At 46.0% G+C, this 16,922-nt stretch overlaps 1 protein-coding gene across 7 annotated transcripts in view; it reads right to left on the minus strand.

Moving 5' to 3' along the window:
- Positions 1-4,327: 4,327 nt before the first annotated feature.
- Ttc39a (tetratricopeptide repeat domain 39A) overlaps positions 4,328-16,922 on the minus strand; it is a 49,115-nt gene continuing 36,520 nt past the window's right edge. For 5 of the 7 annotated variants that reach the window (XM_040288656.2, XM_078026235.1, XM_021726846.3 and 2 more), the window contains 10 exons: positions 15,972-16,080; positions 15,420-15,487; positions 15,280-15,339; positions 14,269-14,430; positions 10,573-10,664; positions 8,760-8,880; positions 6,492-6,702; positions 6,070-6,184; positions 5,032-5,148; positions 4,328-4,522 (listed from right to left, as the gene is read on the minus strand). In XM_040288656.2, the coding sequence (XP_040144590.1) occupies positions 4,399-4,522; positions 5,032-5,148; positions 6,070-6,184; positions 6,492-6,702; positions 8,760-8,880; positions 10,573-10,664; positions 14,269-14,430; positions 15,280-15,339; positions 15,420-15,487; positions 15,972-16,080 (1,179 nt within the window). In that variant the 3' untranslated portion in view covers positions 4,328-4,398. The remainder of the gene's footprint in view (positions 4,523-5,031; positions 5,149-6,069; positions 6,185-6,491; positions 6,703-8,759; positions 8,881-10,572; positions 10,665-14,268; positions 14,431-15,279; positions 15,340-15,419; positions 15,488-15,971; positions 16,081-16,922) is intronic. The other 2 variants (XM_040288658.2, XM_078026237.1) reach the window with 1 other exon arrangement.

Here is a 16,922-nt window from a genome sequence, read left to right on the forward strand (position 1 = left end):
CCCACAGGTCAGACCCACCATAGCATGTGTAGACCAGTATACTTAAATGCTTATCAGGAGCCTTATTATGCTAGATTTATTTACATGAACTGTATCTTCTGCAACCTTATGAAGCAGTTGACATTAAAGCCCTATTCTATGTAAAAATAAACTGATTCCCCATGGGGTAAAGAAGTTCAAATAAGTTTAAATACAGTCTGCTTTTATGCACTGCTCCATAGTCTAAAGGTTGAGTATTTTTAGTAAGCCAACCTTTCTCATTGTGTGGGTCTGCTTACCACCTTTTCCAGAGATAACTGCAGTAAATCAACTCTAGCCCAGGAGTGACAGAATTCTGGTTCATAGGGCTAGGGTGTTGCTCAGTATGTAGAGAATTTGCCTAGCATGAATGAGGCCCTGGTTTAAATTCTCAGCACTAAAAAGAAGGAAAATAAAAATATGGCCCATGAATCATTTGGCCCACAGATGTGATGGTTTTGACTAGCCAAGCACTCATAAGTGTTTAAAAGTTACTGATTAGCTTTGTACATCTCCCACTGTCTTGACGTTCCAACTTCTAGTCTGATAGCAGTCCTCTTCTACAATATAGTTTGCTCCCCTCTTAAGCCTCATATCTTTGCAGGCTTCATTTCCCATCCCTGGAATTATTGACTGAACTCTACCTATCCAAGTGGGAATTAGATCATGCCCTTTTCTCTAACATCCCTCAGTGATTTTATGAGTACAATTATTTTTTTGTTTCTTTTGTTTTTGTTCTGGTTATTCACATTCCTACCTCAAAATGCCAGATAGCCTAGGGGAACCAGGTGACACAAACATATTCCATATGTTCCAACCAAGGATTTCCAGTGATTATTAGCCAATACCTCCTCCATCTTTGGCATTAACCCAAGATTCAATGTACATTGGGGAGACCAGCTGTGAAGTGAATTTTACAACTTGACCAATAATTTAGCAAAGTATGGGCTCTTGAGTTCAGCTACCTGAATTTGAATCTTCTCTGCTACATGATCTTAGGTAAGTTGTGTCTCATTCTATAAAATGGCAACAATAGTCCCTGCTTGATAGGGTAGTTATATAAAATACTTAAAGAGTCACAACTGGTATACTTGAAAGCAACAAGCTAAGATTGTTGGCTTTCTATCTTCTTAAATTTACTTGGGAATAATTCTAGGGAAAAGTGGATTTAGTTTCTTTCTAAAATGGTCTAATAATCCACAGGCTGTTGCTTTCTGAAAACCTCCTAGTTCTACTCAGGCTGGAATCTCCCACCTGGACCACAGCCAAGTCTTGGGTTGATGTTGGCCTTTTAAAAACCGGCTTTGATGTCAGGTTGTGGCTTTTGCTGTGAATGACGATAACTGTCTTGGAAACACTCCCATTTGACTCAGTAGATAAGGAAATAGGGAAACCTGCCAACACGTGGGAGAGCTGATAGAGACCATCACACTGCCAAGCCACCCTGCCAGGGTGCAAAAGGGCCTTTGTGACCAGTTGAGATGCCAAGCTAAACTTTGTGTTTTCAAGGGCCTGTTCAGATCCTGTTACACAGTTGCTACTTCCCTGAAAACTGAGTTCATCTGTGTGGCACAGGATTTAGACCTTTTCTAAATGAAGATTACCTGTTCTCTGGAATCCTGGCTATTGTGGAGCTCCACCTCCCTCATCCTCTTGTTTAAGGGAGTCTTTGTTTATGGTTGAACTTCTTGTGAAGACAAGCAGAAAAATAGGGAGGTATATCTATTCCCTCTATTTGCAGATGAAAACTAAGAAACAGACTTGCCCTGAGTTGGAATCAGAGCCTTACTCTAATATAAATTGCCATTTTTGAGAGTCTGTGGCTTTTCCAAGGTCACCTTGTCAATAGCAAAGTTAAGACTAGAATTCAGATCTTAATTTCCAAGCCAAAACTAATCAGCAGCCTCTGCAGGGCAGATGTGCTAGAAAGATCAGCAGTATTAAGAGATTTAATGACCAAAATGACTCTCAGGAGATATCAAGAAGCTCATGACAGGATTTTCACCTTCAGAGACCCCTGGATATGTTGTTAGACTCAGTGTTTTCACTCTGTTTCACAAGGATGTTTTTGGGGAGACTATCTCAGAAGCTACAGAGGAGGTAAAACCCCACTGATTATCAGTCAGCTTGCAACCAGGGTAACAGGTAAAAGTGACACAGGCCAATTAAGCCCAACAGGAAATCAGTAGTAACAAATATTTGCAAAGGAAACAATCCTCCCATAAAAATTTAAAGCAAAAAACAGCTGAAATGAATGTTGAAATAAAGTTGTTTTTGTTTTATAATTTCCTTCTTAATTCAAGGAGAGAGTTTTCTTTTTTTTTTTTTTTTTTTTTTTGTGGTGCTGGAGATCAAACCCAAGGTTTCACACATGCCGGGCCAGTGCTCTTTCATGGAGCTACAACCTCCAGCCCTATTTATTTTTTAAATTCTTTGGGGATCTTTATTTTATTCATTTATATAAGGTGCGGAGAATTAAACCCAGTGCCTCACATGTTTGGCAGCTACCACTGAGCCACAATCCCGGTCCCCCTATTTTGTTTTAAACTGCATTTTGCAAATAATGTGTCAGGATACTGTGACCAGTGCTGCTTTGGTGTATCCATAGGCAGTGTTCTAATATGTAGGGAAACCGTCACCCTCATCAAGAAATCACCCCTCTCACTTTGTCCTGTCCAACAGCTTAAAAACAGGTTGGTCTCCCAGCATCCAGGCTTTGGAGAAGAGCAAGCTTGCAAAGGACTGGCTCTCTCTTGGACAGAATATTTTTTTCACAGCGTTTATACTCTGACAGCACTTTTGAGAGTGCAAAAGATGTTATTGGATGAAGAGTTGTCCTTTTTTTTTTTTCTGGTAAGAATGTGTTTTAGCTAAAACCAGTTATTCCTTTCAGCATTGCTCATAGGAGGCTGGTTGATTGTATATTAGTATTAACCCAACCCCTGGCAGATGCTCAGGTGTTTGCTGAACAGCAATTCTGGAAAATTTGAAAAAGATGGCTATGATTCTTATAGAAATTGCATTCATGCACCTGGGGAGTCACTTCTTTACAGATGAATATTTTTACTGTTAACTAAATAGTTATGTTGAAATGTACTGACATTAGAATGTGAACCGTAAAATTGTTGGTAACCGAACTTGAGTTCTCACAGTCCCAGAGCTTACAAATTCAAATGCTGTTAGGGGCCAGAAAGATAGAAGTGGTGTTTAAAGTAGTCTCTACTTAACTCCAGCTGATTGTCCTCTTGTGGGAATTGAGGGTCAATGTTGAGGCCAGACCAAATTCATTTGCAAAATCTTCTCATTTTTATAATGTTGGTAACTTATTCAAAAAATGTTGACATGAGCCATGTCGCTTCTAATCAAGACTTTCTGCCCTGCCCAAGAATTCAAGCAACACATATTTTATTGAAATAGATGTTGCATGACCTCTTCAAGTGTATAAATTTTATTAAATATCTCTTCACTGAAAAATCTGAAACATAATACAGCAGGCCAAGAATAATCATTCTATTTCTAAGAAAAATGCTGTCTGTAAATAAACATACCTTGGAGTGAAGTACATATTTTCGTTTCATTATTCCCAGTGGTTTTAGTTTGGCATATAGCAAGGATGCAGACTGGTTTCTGAAAACCACCTCCCTCACTTCCCACAAAGTTCCTGGTTTTGGCGCACAAAGGTTACAAGGTGCCTCTGCTGGGCCTTGGCATCCCTGTTCCCTACTGATGGAAATTGATTTTTCTACAGATGGGCTCAAACTTCATCTCCCTAAAATACCTGCTTGATTTTTAAGTTGGACAGTTAATAAGGGGGGGGGGATATGAAGTATGAGAGTGTCTGTTTGTGACATTTGTGCCCTACCTCTAGGAACCTCAAATTCAGAGTCACAGACCCTCTGGATATTCTTTAGGTCCTCTGAAAGGAAGGTCTTTGCTGAGGCTTAAAAAGCAGTTTGGCCTTTGGCATCTTATAAAAGAGATTTACTGCCACATCAGTGTGGGTGAAAACAAAGGTTTACAGGTGGTTGGTTGGTTTTGTTTTTAAAGCCAACTATAATCCCATCATTGCATTTCTAAGGAAAATGTAAACTGTTCATACATTCTCTTTAAACATCACAGTGAAAAACAAGTACCCGTATGTGTGATAGGGCAGGCAGAGGGCTCCACCTGCTCTGCCCTTGGCAAAGGCATGTGGCCACACTAGTGAAAATGCCAGCTTTGCTTCTGCATGGATACTCTTGCTGTGCCATCCCACTGGAGCACCGGTGGACCCCAAAGGCAGGGCAGGGCAGGGCAGGGGGAGGGAATCTTTTGAAATGTTTCCAGGAGCTCTGTCCAGCTGTCTCTGTTCATCTTGCAGCCCAGGAATGCTACACAAAGCTACAAGGACACTGATGAGACTATGGATCTGGTGCCATTCTCTAGGGAAGACTTGGCTTGGAGTGTGGCTGCCTGGATTCGAAAATGCGTCCTTGACTCCATGGAATAATTCTTGTAGTTTTGCCTGGAAGTGAGCAGAAAATTAGATACAAGAAGCTGCTCTGGGAGGTCTCTTTTCTTTTTTCTATTTGAGCTTCTCCCTTGTTATGTTTTAGAGACTCAAATCCCTGACTGATCCATATGAGTGTGGAGTCCTAGCCAAGGGAAGGTATACCCAGAGGCTGTGTGCCCCCTCACCCTGGTATCATGCCCTTTGGAACAGTTCTTGGTCCTGTTGGGTCCCTAAACATGAAGGGGTGGTTTCAGGAGATATATCCCTGGACTAGAAGGCAGGAGACCTGGGTCCTCATGCCAGTCCTTGGTAGCCCATTTCCTCTGGGATTCCAATTAAGTTGAGGAAGTAGTTTTCCTATGATACTGCAGAGCTGGGTACCCAGGGATACATGATTGGCCTCTGGACTGTGTGCCCTCCCCAAGAAACCTCTCTAACTGCTTCCTGAGGGCTCCTTTCCCCCTGCCCAGCTTCTGAGCTCAGAGTGAGCAAAGGACAGATGGAGGTTACCCAAGCCTTACTTGGCTGACTCCAGGAGTTTGATGGCCTCTTCGTTTCTGCCTTGCTCCATAAACAGCAGGGCCAGTTCCAATAGGGCATTTGGGATCAAATAATGGTCATATTTAATCTTCTTTTCACTGCAGAACAGAAGAAGGCATGGCTTACAAATTTTTGCTCTTGAGGTGTCCTTCAGGTCCTCCTCTGTAGTTTCCCAATAACTTCATATGAGGATTTCCTGACCTGCATTCCAATTTGGGAAAGTTGCCACTACCTAACCTTGGAAAGGTTGGAGTCCACAGGGGAGCCTTCTAGTTCTATACCCTAAGGCTCCTGACAATCTATGTGTCCTGTCTATACTTAGCCTATCCCCTGCCTCAATACCAACTGCATACTCCAGGCTGAATAGTTCATTAAACTGGGAAGTCTCCTGGCTCTGACCCATGTTCTATGCTGCCTAAGTGATACTTTTAAAACACAAATCTGCCTTGTCCAGTATCCTTCCTGGCTCATCTCTGCAGGATAGTTTAGCCTTATGCAAAAGAACATGCAGCCTTCTTTATTTCATGTTATACCCTTTTCTCTCTATAGCTTCACTTATGCAGCAAAGGATCTCACCACTGTTACCCCAATCTCAGGTGTTTATCCTGTGTCCAGGCATTTGCACAGGCTGTACCTACTTTCTCCCTTACTTTCTCTGCCTGATAAACTTCCCAATTTAAATAATCAGCACTGGAAAGCCTTTTCTAGCATTTCCAATTAGGTTTAGATCCCTCCTCCAGGCATCCTCTGCTTCCCTCCAGCATAGCCCTAGGCTGGGTTGCCATAGATATCCATCTCTAATATGTTGCTTCCCATGCTACTGAATTACAAACTGTTCACTGGAAACATGGCTGTATGATTTGGTGAGCCTGGAGGTCTAGGTCTGAATTCTCTGTACCCAGCACAGTAGACAGTAGTACACATGGGTGAATGGGGTTGGCTGCTATCAGCTACATGAAGATGGACGTAAATTCTTCCCAGGAGGCCTAGGCCCAGCGGGAGCAGCCAGAGGTACTTACTTGGCAGAGATGCTCCTGAAATTCTCCTCAGCCTCCTCGATACGGCCTAGGTATTTCAGACACAGGCCTTTCAACAGTTTCACCAAGCACTGATCATCTGCTGAGTACTCATTCTCTGAGAACAGGGGTGTAAGAGAAGAAGATATAGGCTTAGTCATTTCTGCTTCATTACTTGGGGAGCTCCTATTCTGTAGGGCTCAGGATAAGAGTGAATCACACAGTCCCTGTCCTAGGGGGAGGGGAGTTCACATCTGAGTAGGAAAAAAAGATACTGAGACTGACAATACAGAGAATCAGGCATGACAGAAGGAAGCCCAGGGGCTGTGGAAGCCTAGAGGAGAGGCCTTGACAAGGGGACAAAGGATAGCTGCTAGGAGGAGCTGACATTTAAGGTCCGTCTAGAAAGAAAAAAGGACAGTTACCAGAATAGAGAAGCGAGGAAAAGCATTTTTGGCTGAGGGAATCTTCAACTGTAAAGACCTTCCCTAGCCTGGCAGGTTCAAGGGCCTGAGTGTAGTCACCTGGGCCCTTTGCCAGCATCTCTTCAGCATTGGTAATAATCTCAAGCATCCCATCTGTGAGTTCCGGCTGCTTCCCAATCACAGCATAGCCATTCCAGATGTACATCATTTCCTGAGGTCAGGGGATAGGACAAGTCAGTCCTACATTTCTGCCCTAAATGGGGACTTAGTTTTTCCATCTATAAAATGAAAGCTCAGATCAGAGGATCTCACAATCCCTTCTAATTTCTCAACCAGGTTTCAGCCCAGCCTGTAAAGTTGTGGGCTTGAGAGTGGTATGGAGGGAACTTCATTATATATTATTGAGATCTCACCTTAACCCCAGTCAGGAATTTAAGATGGCTCAATGTTGGGGAAGTGGGTACAACAGCTCAGTGGTAGAGCGCTTGCCTAACATGTAACAGGCCCTATCACTGGCAGTGGGGCAGAGGATTCAATATCCTCACTATTCTGCTCATAACTACCAATATGTTTCATCTACTTTTCTGTGGCTTCCCTGGGTACTGATATGTCTTCTTCCAACCTCTGTCCAAACCTGGCATTTCTAAAGACCAGGCCATGTCCCAGCCTACAAGAAATCCTCTTTTCCAGCCAGCAGGGACTCCTTATATTGGAGGAGCCATAATTCATTAAAGTATTTTGGGATAATAGAATTTAATACTGTCTTGTTTTCTCCTGTCCTCCCCAATGAGCTCAATAATGGCAACTCACATTCCATTTCCTTTAGAATTGCATTACTATCATGAAGACTATAAAATATATCCTGATTCCATTTTGTTGTTTGTTGTTGTTTTGCCTTGACTTCCAGGAAGCTCAGGATATTAAATTTGCATTCAAGTAACTGTTAGCTTAGATTAGCATTTCCTAAATGATCAAACGAAGTATTGGAATGTAATTTGTATAAAGTTCTAGAAAGATACTGTTGCAGTTATTATATTCTAGGACGGGAATTTGAATTTAGACCAGTATTTCTCAAATTGTTCTATTGTCCCAAGTTAGCCAATATCCCATTAAAAAAGAGGGGGGGTTTTGTGCCCACATAAGGGGAAAAAATCATACATATCTTTAGGCTTCTTCTCGGAAACCTATCATTTAGATCAGCATAAAGAATCTCCAAGAAAGTCTACAACATATCAACTTTGTTTAGGCTCACTTTCCCAATGTATTTAATCACTGAAACTATTTTCTGCATAAATAGTATTTTGCAGATTACATTTTGGGAAAATTCTTCCCTAACTTTTCAGTAAAGTTGCATCTTCTGCCCTTCCTACAATAATCCTTTCTCCATTTGATAATAACAGCTTTACTATATATTTTTAATTGTAAAATTTTTTAACATTTAGAAATATTCAGGCTCTAAATAAAATTCTTTATAAATATTGAGCTTTTCAAGTTACAAAGTGTTTAATTGTCTGTGGAAATAGACAAGACACATATTATCAGGTTTATATTGAAGAAGAATGCTACCTAAGGTATGCATTAGTGAGTAGTGGAGCTGGCTTCGGGTCTGTAAGTCAGGGTTCCTACTTTTCTACCTGCCTTACTAGTTAAATAACAATATGATTTTTAGCTAAGGGGAAGTTTATCTGATGCCAGCTCAAATCAGGCATTGAATTAGCTTTATAACAGTGGCTCAGAATACAGGTTCTGAAGCCATGCTGCTGAATTCAAATTCTGACTCCAATTTACTAGCTGAGCAAACAGGACAAGTAAGTTCATCTTTTAGGCCTTAATACCCCAGCCACACAGTTTTTGTTCACAGTTAAATATGACATGGGCTGAGACTCCAGCCCTCAAAAAAGATTATTTTAATGAAGGGGATACCAGCATGAGCAACAATTATTATCATCATGTGACAGAACTGGAATAGTCTGGGAACAGAGGACAGTCAGGTTGATGCCTCTGCCTAGGGACCAGGCTATGGCCTAAGAACTGCTCTTTCTGCCCTGAGGTATCTCCTCCCCATGCCCCAAGACCAGCACTTTTCTCAGGTTCAGGGCCAGGTCAGTTCATCTCTGTTCCTACCCTCAATCCCAGGTGAACTGTGAAACCCTCTCCAGGCTCAGAGACATGAAAGTTTCCTCATGTACTTCCCACAGGCAGTGGCTCTCATCTAATCCTCACAATCCCAAACCCAAGGGCAGGATCAAGCCAGACCTTCCTACCCACCAGAGCAGGGATTGGCAATGAGATAGGGTTTGGGGAGAGGTAGCGCCTGGACTTCCGGATGGCAAACTTCTCTGTGGGTAGAGATTTCCCAGCAATCTTGAGCTTGAGGCCCGGCACAGCTCTGAGAAAGAGACAAGGAGGGTGGGGAAGAAATGAGAAAAAGCAAGAAAGCACTGAGGGTCCCCAGGCTACCCAGCCTCTACTTGGTCCCTCTCTCTGGACCTGTTTTCCCATCTGTATGAAAAGAGTGACTCTAAGAGCCTTCCAGGTTGAAACAGTCTCTGGCTATAGTCTTATTTCATAGGCCCTATTCACACCACCTGTCTACTTCCTTTGGCTAGACAAGGGGTTTGTGGCTAGTGTTCAGGTAAGAATATACCCAAATGCTACTAGGCTTATTGCTCCTCTACTCCCAGGCTCCATTTCCTGGGAAGACCCAATGGAAATCTAATTCTAGTTTCACAGGGGAGACCAACACCCAGAAAAAGGGTAGGACCTACCTAGACCAAACTGCTCAAAGCCTTAATTAATTCCAATCTCTCAAGCTTTTAGCCTCCTCAGGTGTTTCCAAGGACAGAATAATATGCAGTATGCAGCTAAACACCTCCATATCTGGATCTTCACCCACCAGCTCTCCCACCCTCCAGGTGGGACCTCAGGCCTGAGACATTTAGGCTCCAGAAACAGCCTGGACATAGGAATGAGGCCACCCCAAATGCCTTGCATGCTGGAAGGAACCTCTCTGAGCCTCAGTTTTCTCATCTCTATAGTATTAATGATACCTACCCTTCTCAGGCCTTCTGGAAGAGTTCTATGGGACAGGGATATGGAGTTTGCTATAGTAGCAGGCACTCCATAAGTGATATATGTTGTATGTGACAGTAGTAGTCCAGGAAGTTCATATTATACCCACTTCCAAGTCTGCAAATTGGGTTCAGCCAACCTCATCATGACCCTAGGAAGACTCTAGACTCCCATCGTTAGCCTGCCACAGCTAAAGGAGCTTTCCCTTAACAACCTTTTTGCCTACGGAGGCAAACAGGTGATACAGATAAGAATGAAAACAGCACCACTTGGCAGACTGCTCACTAGGTTCCAGGTCCTATGCCAGGCACTTTAAATATATTATATACTTGTCACACAATAACCCTGCAAGATTTATGATGCTGAAACTGTCCAAGGTGACACTGCTAAGAAATGGCACAGGCTGAGCTAGGCATGGTGACACACACCTGTAATCCCAGCCACTTAGGATTCCTGAGGCACAGGAGTCTTAGGATCCTGAGGCAGGAGGATTGCAGGTTTGAGGCCAGCCTGCACAACTTAGTGAGATCCTGTTCTCAAAAACAAAGAGGGCTGGAGATGTAGCTCAGTAGTAGAGCACTCTCAAATCCAATCCTTTGTACCACAGGGGGAAAAAAAGGCACAGGCTGGATTTAACCTTGTTGGTTTGGTCCTCATTTGTGGGGTGGGCTCTCTACTGTGCTTCTGGAGTGCATCAGGCTAACTCAGCTGAAGGAGGACCTGCCCCTCTGTAGGTCTCAGTGTCCACCTCTGTTTTACTGACCAGATGGAAGAGGCTGAGTGGTAGACAAAGTCTACAGAACCACTTATGAAAGGAAACCTGGGCATTCAAAGGGTTCTGACCAGCAGCGTCATAGTGGGTGACAGGAGATGACAAGCTGTGAACACTCTCTGGACAGGAAGCCCAGAGCTGGAGGAGATGGCCACCTCACCAGGCCCCTTTCTGCTACCCTCATCAGCTGTGAGAGAAGCCTGGTTGGTCTGTCCACAGTGGGATGGCAGGACCTACCTAAATAGCTCCACTTCATCATCCCCAAAGGGCTTATAGTCCTCCTTCCCAAACATGCTGAGGTAAGCGGCCTTCATGTAGATGTAGGTGGCCTGTGAGACAGCAAGAGACAAATGTGAGTAACCCTCCTGCCAGTCACTGTTCCAGAATGGCACAAATTCCTCATTCAGAGCGCACTGTGGCCCAATATTCTCCCGAAGCTCCTGGGGAGAAAGTGACAGTGAGGAAGCTGAAGTAACTTTAGGAATTGAATTGGGAGTTAAATCCTGGAGGATCTTATGTCAAAGCAGTCATCCCCTCCATCCTGAAGCAGTGGAGAGAAGGACCAAGCAACTAGTAGCTGGGATGGAGACAAAGACAGTGAGTGCATCAGGGCTTCTGGGATGCAGCGACTGAGGAATGGACTCTTGAAGAACATAAGATTCACAGAGGCACAAGAAGGGGCCTTCCAGCCAACAAAGAGTGGCCCGAACAAAGCACTGGAGGTGGGACTGTGCAGTACAGACAAGTGACAGCCCAGTCCAGAACAGGATCCCTGTGCGCCTGCGCACGCCCTCCCCCGGAAGTGTATGGGAGAGGCGCCCGGTTGGGTGCTGCCTGCTGCCCTCAAGTGGCCTATCCTTGAACCACAGCTCAGGCTTCCTGGGGCTGCTGCCAAGGAAAACACCTGCCAGTAGCCAAGAAAGAAATAGGAGCAGGACATCCTGGAGTCTGATCTCTGGAGGAGGCAGAAAGCAGCCTTCCATCTGGCAGCCACGCTGAGCCCGCGCCTCAGTCAACCCTTCACAAAAAGCTGATGGGAAGTTCCCCCTTGTGGAAACCTGTTCCCCAGCACACTCTAGCTCTCTCCCTTTGCCCCGCCCAGTTCCCAGTGACTTTACCTTCTGTCCAGCCTTGAATCTCACAGGCCCTGCTCCCACAAACACCCTTCAGTCACCGCACCAGCCCCCCACCCTCTCCCCGCTGCAGGCTGTACTCCTAGTCCACATGGTCTCCTGTGCTCCCTGCTCCCATTTCTACTCCCCTGCAAGCCATTACCCACACCATGGACTATGAGATTCAGTTTTCCCCACTCTCCTACTTCATCTCCTACAGTCTCCCCCTCACTCACACTCTCCTGCCACAGGCCTTGAGCTATTCCCAGAATAGTGTGTTTCCCTGTTTTCCGACCAGGCTTTATCTGCAGCCTACTGCATCCACAGCTTCCTCTGTTTGAAGGTCCTTTCTTTTGAGGGGGTGAGTATCAGTATCAGGAATTGAACCCAGGGCCAACTCAACCACTAGCCACATCCCCAGCCCTATTTTGTATTTTACTTAGAGACAGGGTCTCACTGAGTTGCTTAGCACCTCACTGTTGCTGATGCTGGCTTTGAACTCACCATCCTCCTGCTTCAGCCTCCCGAGCCACTAGAATTACAGGTGTACACCACAGCTTCTGGCTCCTCTGTCTGAAGTAATAGAAAGGCCTGCCCCTTCAGCACATTCCAGTTTCTTCCCTGACAGGCATCCCTGACTACCCATACATTAGAAGGGGATCAACATAATGATGTATTATACTATGTATATATGTAGAAGTATATACATCAACTAGGATATTAGCCTTGAGCAGGGTCTTTACTTTATTCACTCTTGTATTCCTGTCCTAGAACAGGACCTGGCACTTGGGGGTGCCCAGAATGCACAAATCTGTAAACCACTAGCATTCAAGGGCTGTCCTTACCCGATGTTACCATAAAGCCCCAAAAGTCACTAGAGATCTTCACCACCTGCCCCAAACTCCTTTTCTGGCTTATCTGCTGCCATTTCTTCTTCATTACTCTTTGCCTGCACTGTTCCTCTGCCCAGTATGCCACTCTCCTCTGTCGGTCTCATTCTCCTAAGAGCCTTCTCTACTCGCTCCCAGACAGCTTGCCCTCACTATGCTACCAGGAGCTAGAATGGATTTGTGACCTGGAGTTGTACACATTCAAATTATCCAGGGATGTTGTAGAACATAGCAGCCACCTCTCCTGTTGGGAGTCCCTTCTCCCCAAGGTACCTGATGGTTCGCTCTTTGATTCCACAAACATTTACCTTGCTGGATTACAGTACAGGGTCTGTCCAAGGCAGAAAGTAATTGTCATCAAGAAGCTTACATATGGCTGGCTGGGGTTGGGCTCAGTGGTAGAGTGCTCGTCTAGCATTCATAAGGCACTGGGTTCTATCCTCAGCATCACATAAAGTAAAATAAAGATAGTGTCCACCAAAAAACTAAAAAATAATTTCTTTTTTTAAAAAAAGCTTATAGCAAGTGGCTCAGAGGAGGAAGGACTCTCTAGTGTCCCTGCACTCACACCCCACACCCCTCAGTGCCCCCGTCCTGGTAACACAGAACCTCTTGGCCCAAGCCTTTGCTTTTGCTGTCCCTTTCACTTCCTCCACTCCACCACACTAGCTCCTCCTCCAAGGCTCAGCTCAGAGAGCTCCTCTTCCTGAGGCCTTCCTAGTCCTCTGGGCTGCCTCAGAGCTGCTCTCATTCCCCTTTATATTACTAAGTGCATAGATGTCACTACCAAATTTCTGACCATCTCAATCCTTAGGCTAAGCACTGGAGAAACTCAAAGATCTTCACAGGGTTACCTTTGAAGGGTCCAAGCAGAGAGAAATCTGAGTAGAGAAGGTGACACATATGACAATGGTCACAGGCCAAATCCCTAGAGTAGGACATTGATTAACACTGTGGTGGCCACGTGCTAAAGATTAGGAATGGATAAGCCCCAGGACTCAGGGTGCTACAACCCCCATTTTCTATAGGAAACCCCCCTGACAGTGTTATGGATAGATAGGGACTTACAGACCCAAAAAAAACCTCAGTAAGCTGGGGACTGAGCTGGTTGTCACAGCCAGAGATGTCCTGACACCTGGGAGACTTGGCCCTCCTACTGCTCCTCACAGCAGCTGTGTAGATGCCCCATGCCCCGTCTCCCCTAAGTGGGTGAACCCACCTGCCACCTCATTGCACAGGAAGGCTTCCACAGTCACTTTTAGTTCAAAAAGGTTCCCAAGGCTTAGTTCTACTCGGAGTGGGAGGTGATGAAACATGGGTATGGTGGGCACACAAGGGTTGGGCCCAAGAAAGCCCCCAACAACAGAGTGGTCTCAGGGCAAGCCAGCCTCCCTGGGAGGACTAGAGCAGTGAGGGAAGAGCAGAGGCCCCTGAGTCTCAGAGAACTGATCTCAAATCCAGGGTTTATCACCAACAGCTAAGTGGGCCAGGAAAGTCAGCCTCAGAGTCTGGCATGTGCTCAATGGAGATGGCAACTTTTCCTTTGGTTGTGGTGGGAAGGAAATGGAAAGAGCCAGGCAGTTCTATTGGACAGCACTTGCCTAGACATGTGAGCCATGTTTCTATTCCTTGTGACCAAAAATCTTGACTGACATAATTCTGGGGATGTAGCTCAGTGGCAGAATGCAAACTTGGCATGTGCAAAGCTCTGGGTTCAATTCCTAGCACCAGAAAAAAAAAAAAAAACAAGTTTCTCTGTTCCTCATGGTTTTAGTTCCTTCAAACTCTGAGTTCCACTAGAAGGTATGGTCCTGTTTAGATTCCATCTGGCACATCTGTTCAGCCAGGGGGTTAGCTCTTGGTCTAGGGACTCATGGCCAGACTGGGTCAGTCTGAGCATCCCAGTACCCTGACACAGGAAGTCAACCTACCTTGGACCAGGAGTTCTCCTTGCTGAGCAGGTCGGCATAGAAATAGGACATTTTCCACTGGCCCTTATAGGTGAAGCACCACATCAGCTCCCAGTAGCACATGTGGTGAAACTGCTTCCAGTGCTGCTGGGCTTCACAGCACTCCTCAAACCGCCGGATGGCCTGTGGACACCTCTGCGTCAGCCTGGTGTGTCCTGCCCCACCCTCTGCACCCTTTGAGACCTCCACCTCCACAGCAGACCTGACCTCCTCCAGTGCATGGTGGTCCAGCCCTGTGCCAGGCTTGGGTGGGGCCAGGAGATGATCTTTCTGTCCTGGTTCTACCCACTTAAGTCTTATATGTCCTTGGGCCCATTACTGCCCCTCTTTGGGACTCTAGATTTCAGTCACAAAATGAAAAGGTAGGACAGAGCTACACTGGAGGGGATAACAGGAAGTGGAAGGAATTAACATGACAGTGATAAAATAATGTCTATCAGTAGCCTCTATAAGATTACCTGTGCCTGGGATATTTGTCCTACCAAGGCCAGCTAGAAACCCCAGCACTCCACACTGTAGAATCTGCTATGGGCCTTGACTTAGTGCTGGAGTCTCTACCAGTACTGTGACCCTTCCCATCTCTAACTCTCCCTGGCTCCCCTCAGCCCCTGGCAATAACACTCTACTCACCAGGGTCCAGCCTCACCATGCTCTGAACAAATGGCCTTTCCTACTCGCCACCTCCCTTAAGCATCCCCCTCACCTAGAATATCATACAGCACAACAAATCATTATGTACAATTCTAACACACCATTTAAAAAAAAATGGAAAGAAAAAAAATCCTACAGTACAGATGCCATGTCTTCCTTCATCTTCCCAGACTGCGTTAGTTAGAAGTGAATCTCCTACCCTACACTTGTGTGGGTCCTCTCTTGGGGTCCCACTACAAGTCTGCTCTATCCACTAAGGATGCATCTGTTTGCCTGACTTCCTGCTGGACTGGGAGTCCCCAAGAGACCCCCAACACTCACAGCGTCAATGTTGCCTTTGATGGCTTCAATCCGCCCAGCAAAGAACAGGAAAATGGCGCCCTGCAATGAAATACATAAGGTATGTAAGGGTCCGTGGTGTGCTCATGTGCTTGGGGGTGCTTGGCTGAATGTGGGCTCACCTTGGGGTATCGATTCAGGTAGGGCTTCAACAGCTTCTCTGCCTCCTCGATGTTGACATTCCCAGTACCTGGAGGAGGTAGCCAGGGGAGCATAAAACATTACCATCATAGGCTCCTGTATTCTTCCCAGCAGCCTACCAGGGCCTTCCTAGGGCCTCTACCTCCTACTCTCTGAGATAGGGATGATAATTCTTCCTATCTCAGGCAACATAAGAATTAAATAAGATAATGCAGATATCACCCTGGCATATCACAGGGCTCAACAGTCAGGTGGCAAAATCTGCCAAGTTTGTGTCCAGAAACACAGAGACAGCATCTTCACTCCCTGCAAGGTAGGCACAATCATGCCCATTTTGCAGATGAGGAAACTGTGGCTGGAATGTGGTTACACTGGAAGGAACTGAGTGTCCAGCAGGCTAGCCTCAGGATAGTCAATGTGGCTCTGTTATTTCTGGTTTCAGTAACCCACCCCCATCCCACAGGCCTGAACATAGTTTGCAACCTCTGATCCTTGGAGACCACTAGACCTGGGGCCCCATGTAGGGCTCCTACCAAGCACGAAGGTGAGGAAGGTGTGGTAGCACAGCAGCAGCATGACACAGAGCACAGCACGAAAGCTGTGTCCCGAGGCGCCCTCCTCCAGCTGGAGTAGCCCATAGTCCTGGGGGAAAGGAGGACAGGCTGAGGTTCCCAGAGAGAGCCAGGGGCCTGGGAGTCTGTACTGCTGAAGCAGAGGCAAGAGAGCACTAGGCTTGTCTGGAAACCTGGAGGCCACAGCAGCTGCCTCCAGGCTGTGTGACCCTGAGCAAAGGGTTGTGTTCTCAGCGCCTCAGCCACCTTGGGGGCGGGGTGGGGGACACAGCTGCTAAGGCCAGGATAAAGGGTTGCCTGGGTCTTGGATGTCACCCACCTCTCCCACAGTCCCTTCCCATTCCTCCCTGTATGCATCTACTGTCAGCCTTGTGGTGCAGCTTGGTCATGTTGGAAGGAGGAGTGGTGAAAGGAAAATCCTAACCACAAGGTCGGGGCACAGGTGGGGCCACGAGTCTGGGTGCCTGGGAAGGCTTCCTGGGGGAGAAGCCTCCAGAGCCTAATTTGGGGAGAAGCAAGGCCAGACCCTCCTGTAGTCCCTGCCCCTCAGTCTGTAGTCTGCAGCATTCTTGTCCTTCCTGTGTCCTTCCTAAAACACAAACCTGACCTGCCTCAAACTCTCTATGGCTACTCTGCCTTTGGGACAAAGCCTAGGCTGGATGCTGCAGGTTAGGGTTACCTATCCCACCCTGGGCCTTTCTCATACTCTTTCTTTCATCAGCACCCTGAGACCCTACCTGCCATCAGCAAAACTGACAGGATGGACCTTTGAAGCCTCCAGTCATGGACCACAGATGATAACCAAAAAAAAAAAAAAGGAAAAAAATTTTCTTTTTCTTTTTTATTTTATTTTATTTTGTTTGTTTTTGGCACCAGGAATTGAACTCAGGGTGGTTTAACCACTGAGCCACA

The sequence above is a fragment of the Ictidomys tridecemlineatus genome, chromosome 11 (assembly GCF_052094955.1).
Source record: "Ictidomys tridecemlineatus isolate mIctTri1 chromosome 11, mIctTri1.hap1, whole genome shotgun sequence".
NCBI classification, from domain to species: domain Eukaryota; kingdom Metazoa; phylum Chordata; class Mammalia; order Rodentia; family Sciuridae; genus Ictidomys; species Ictidomys tridecemlineatus.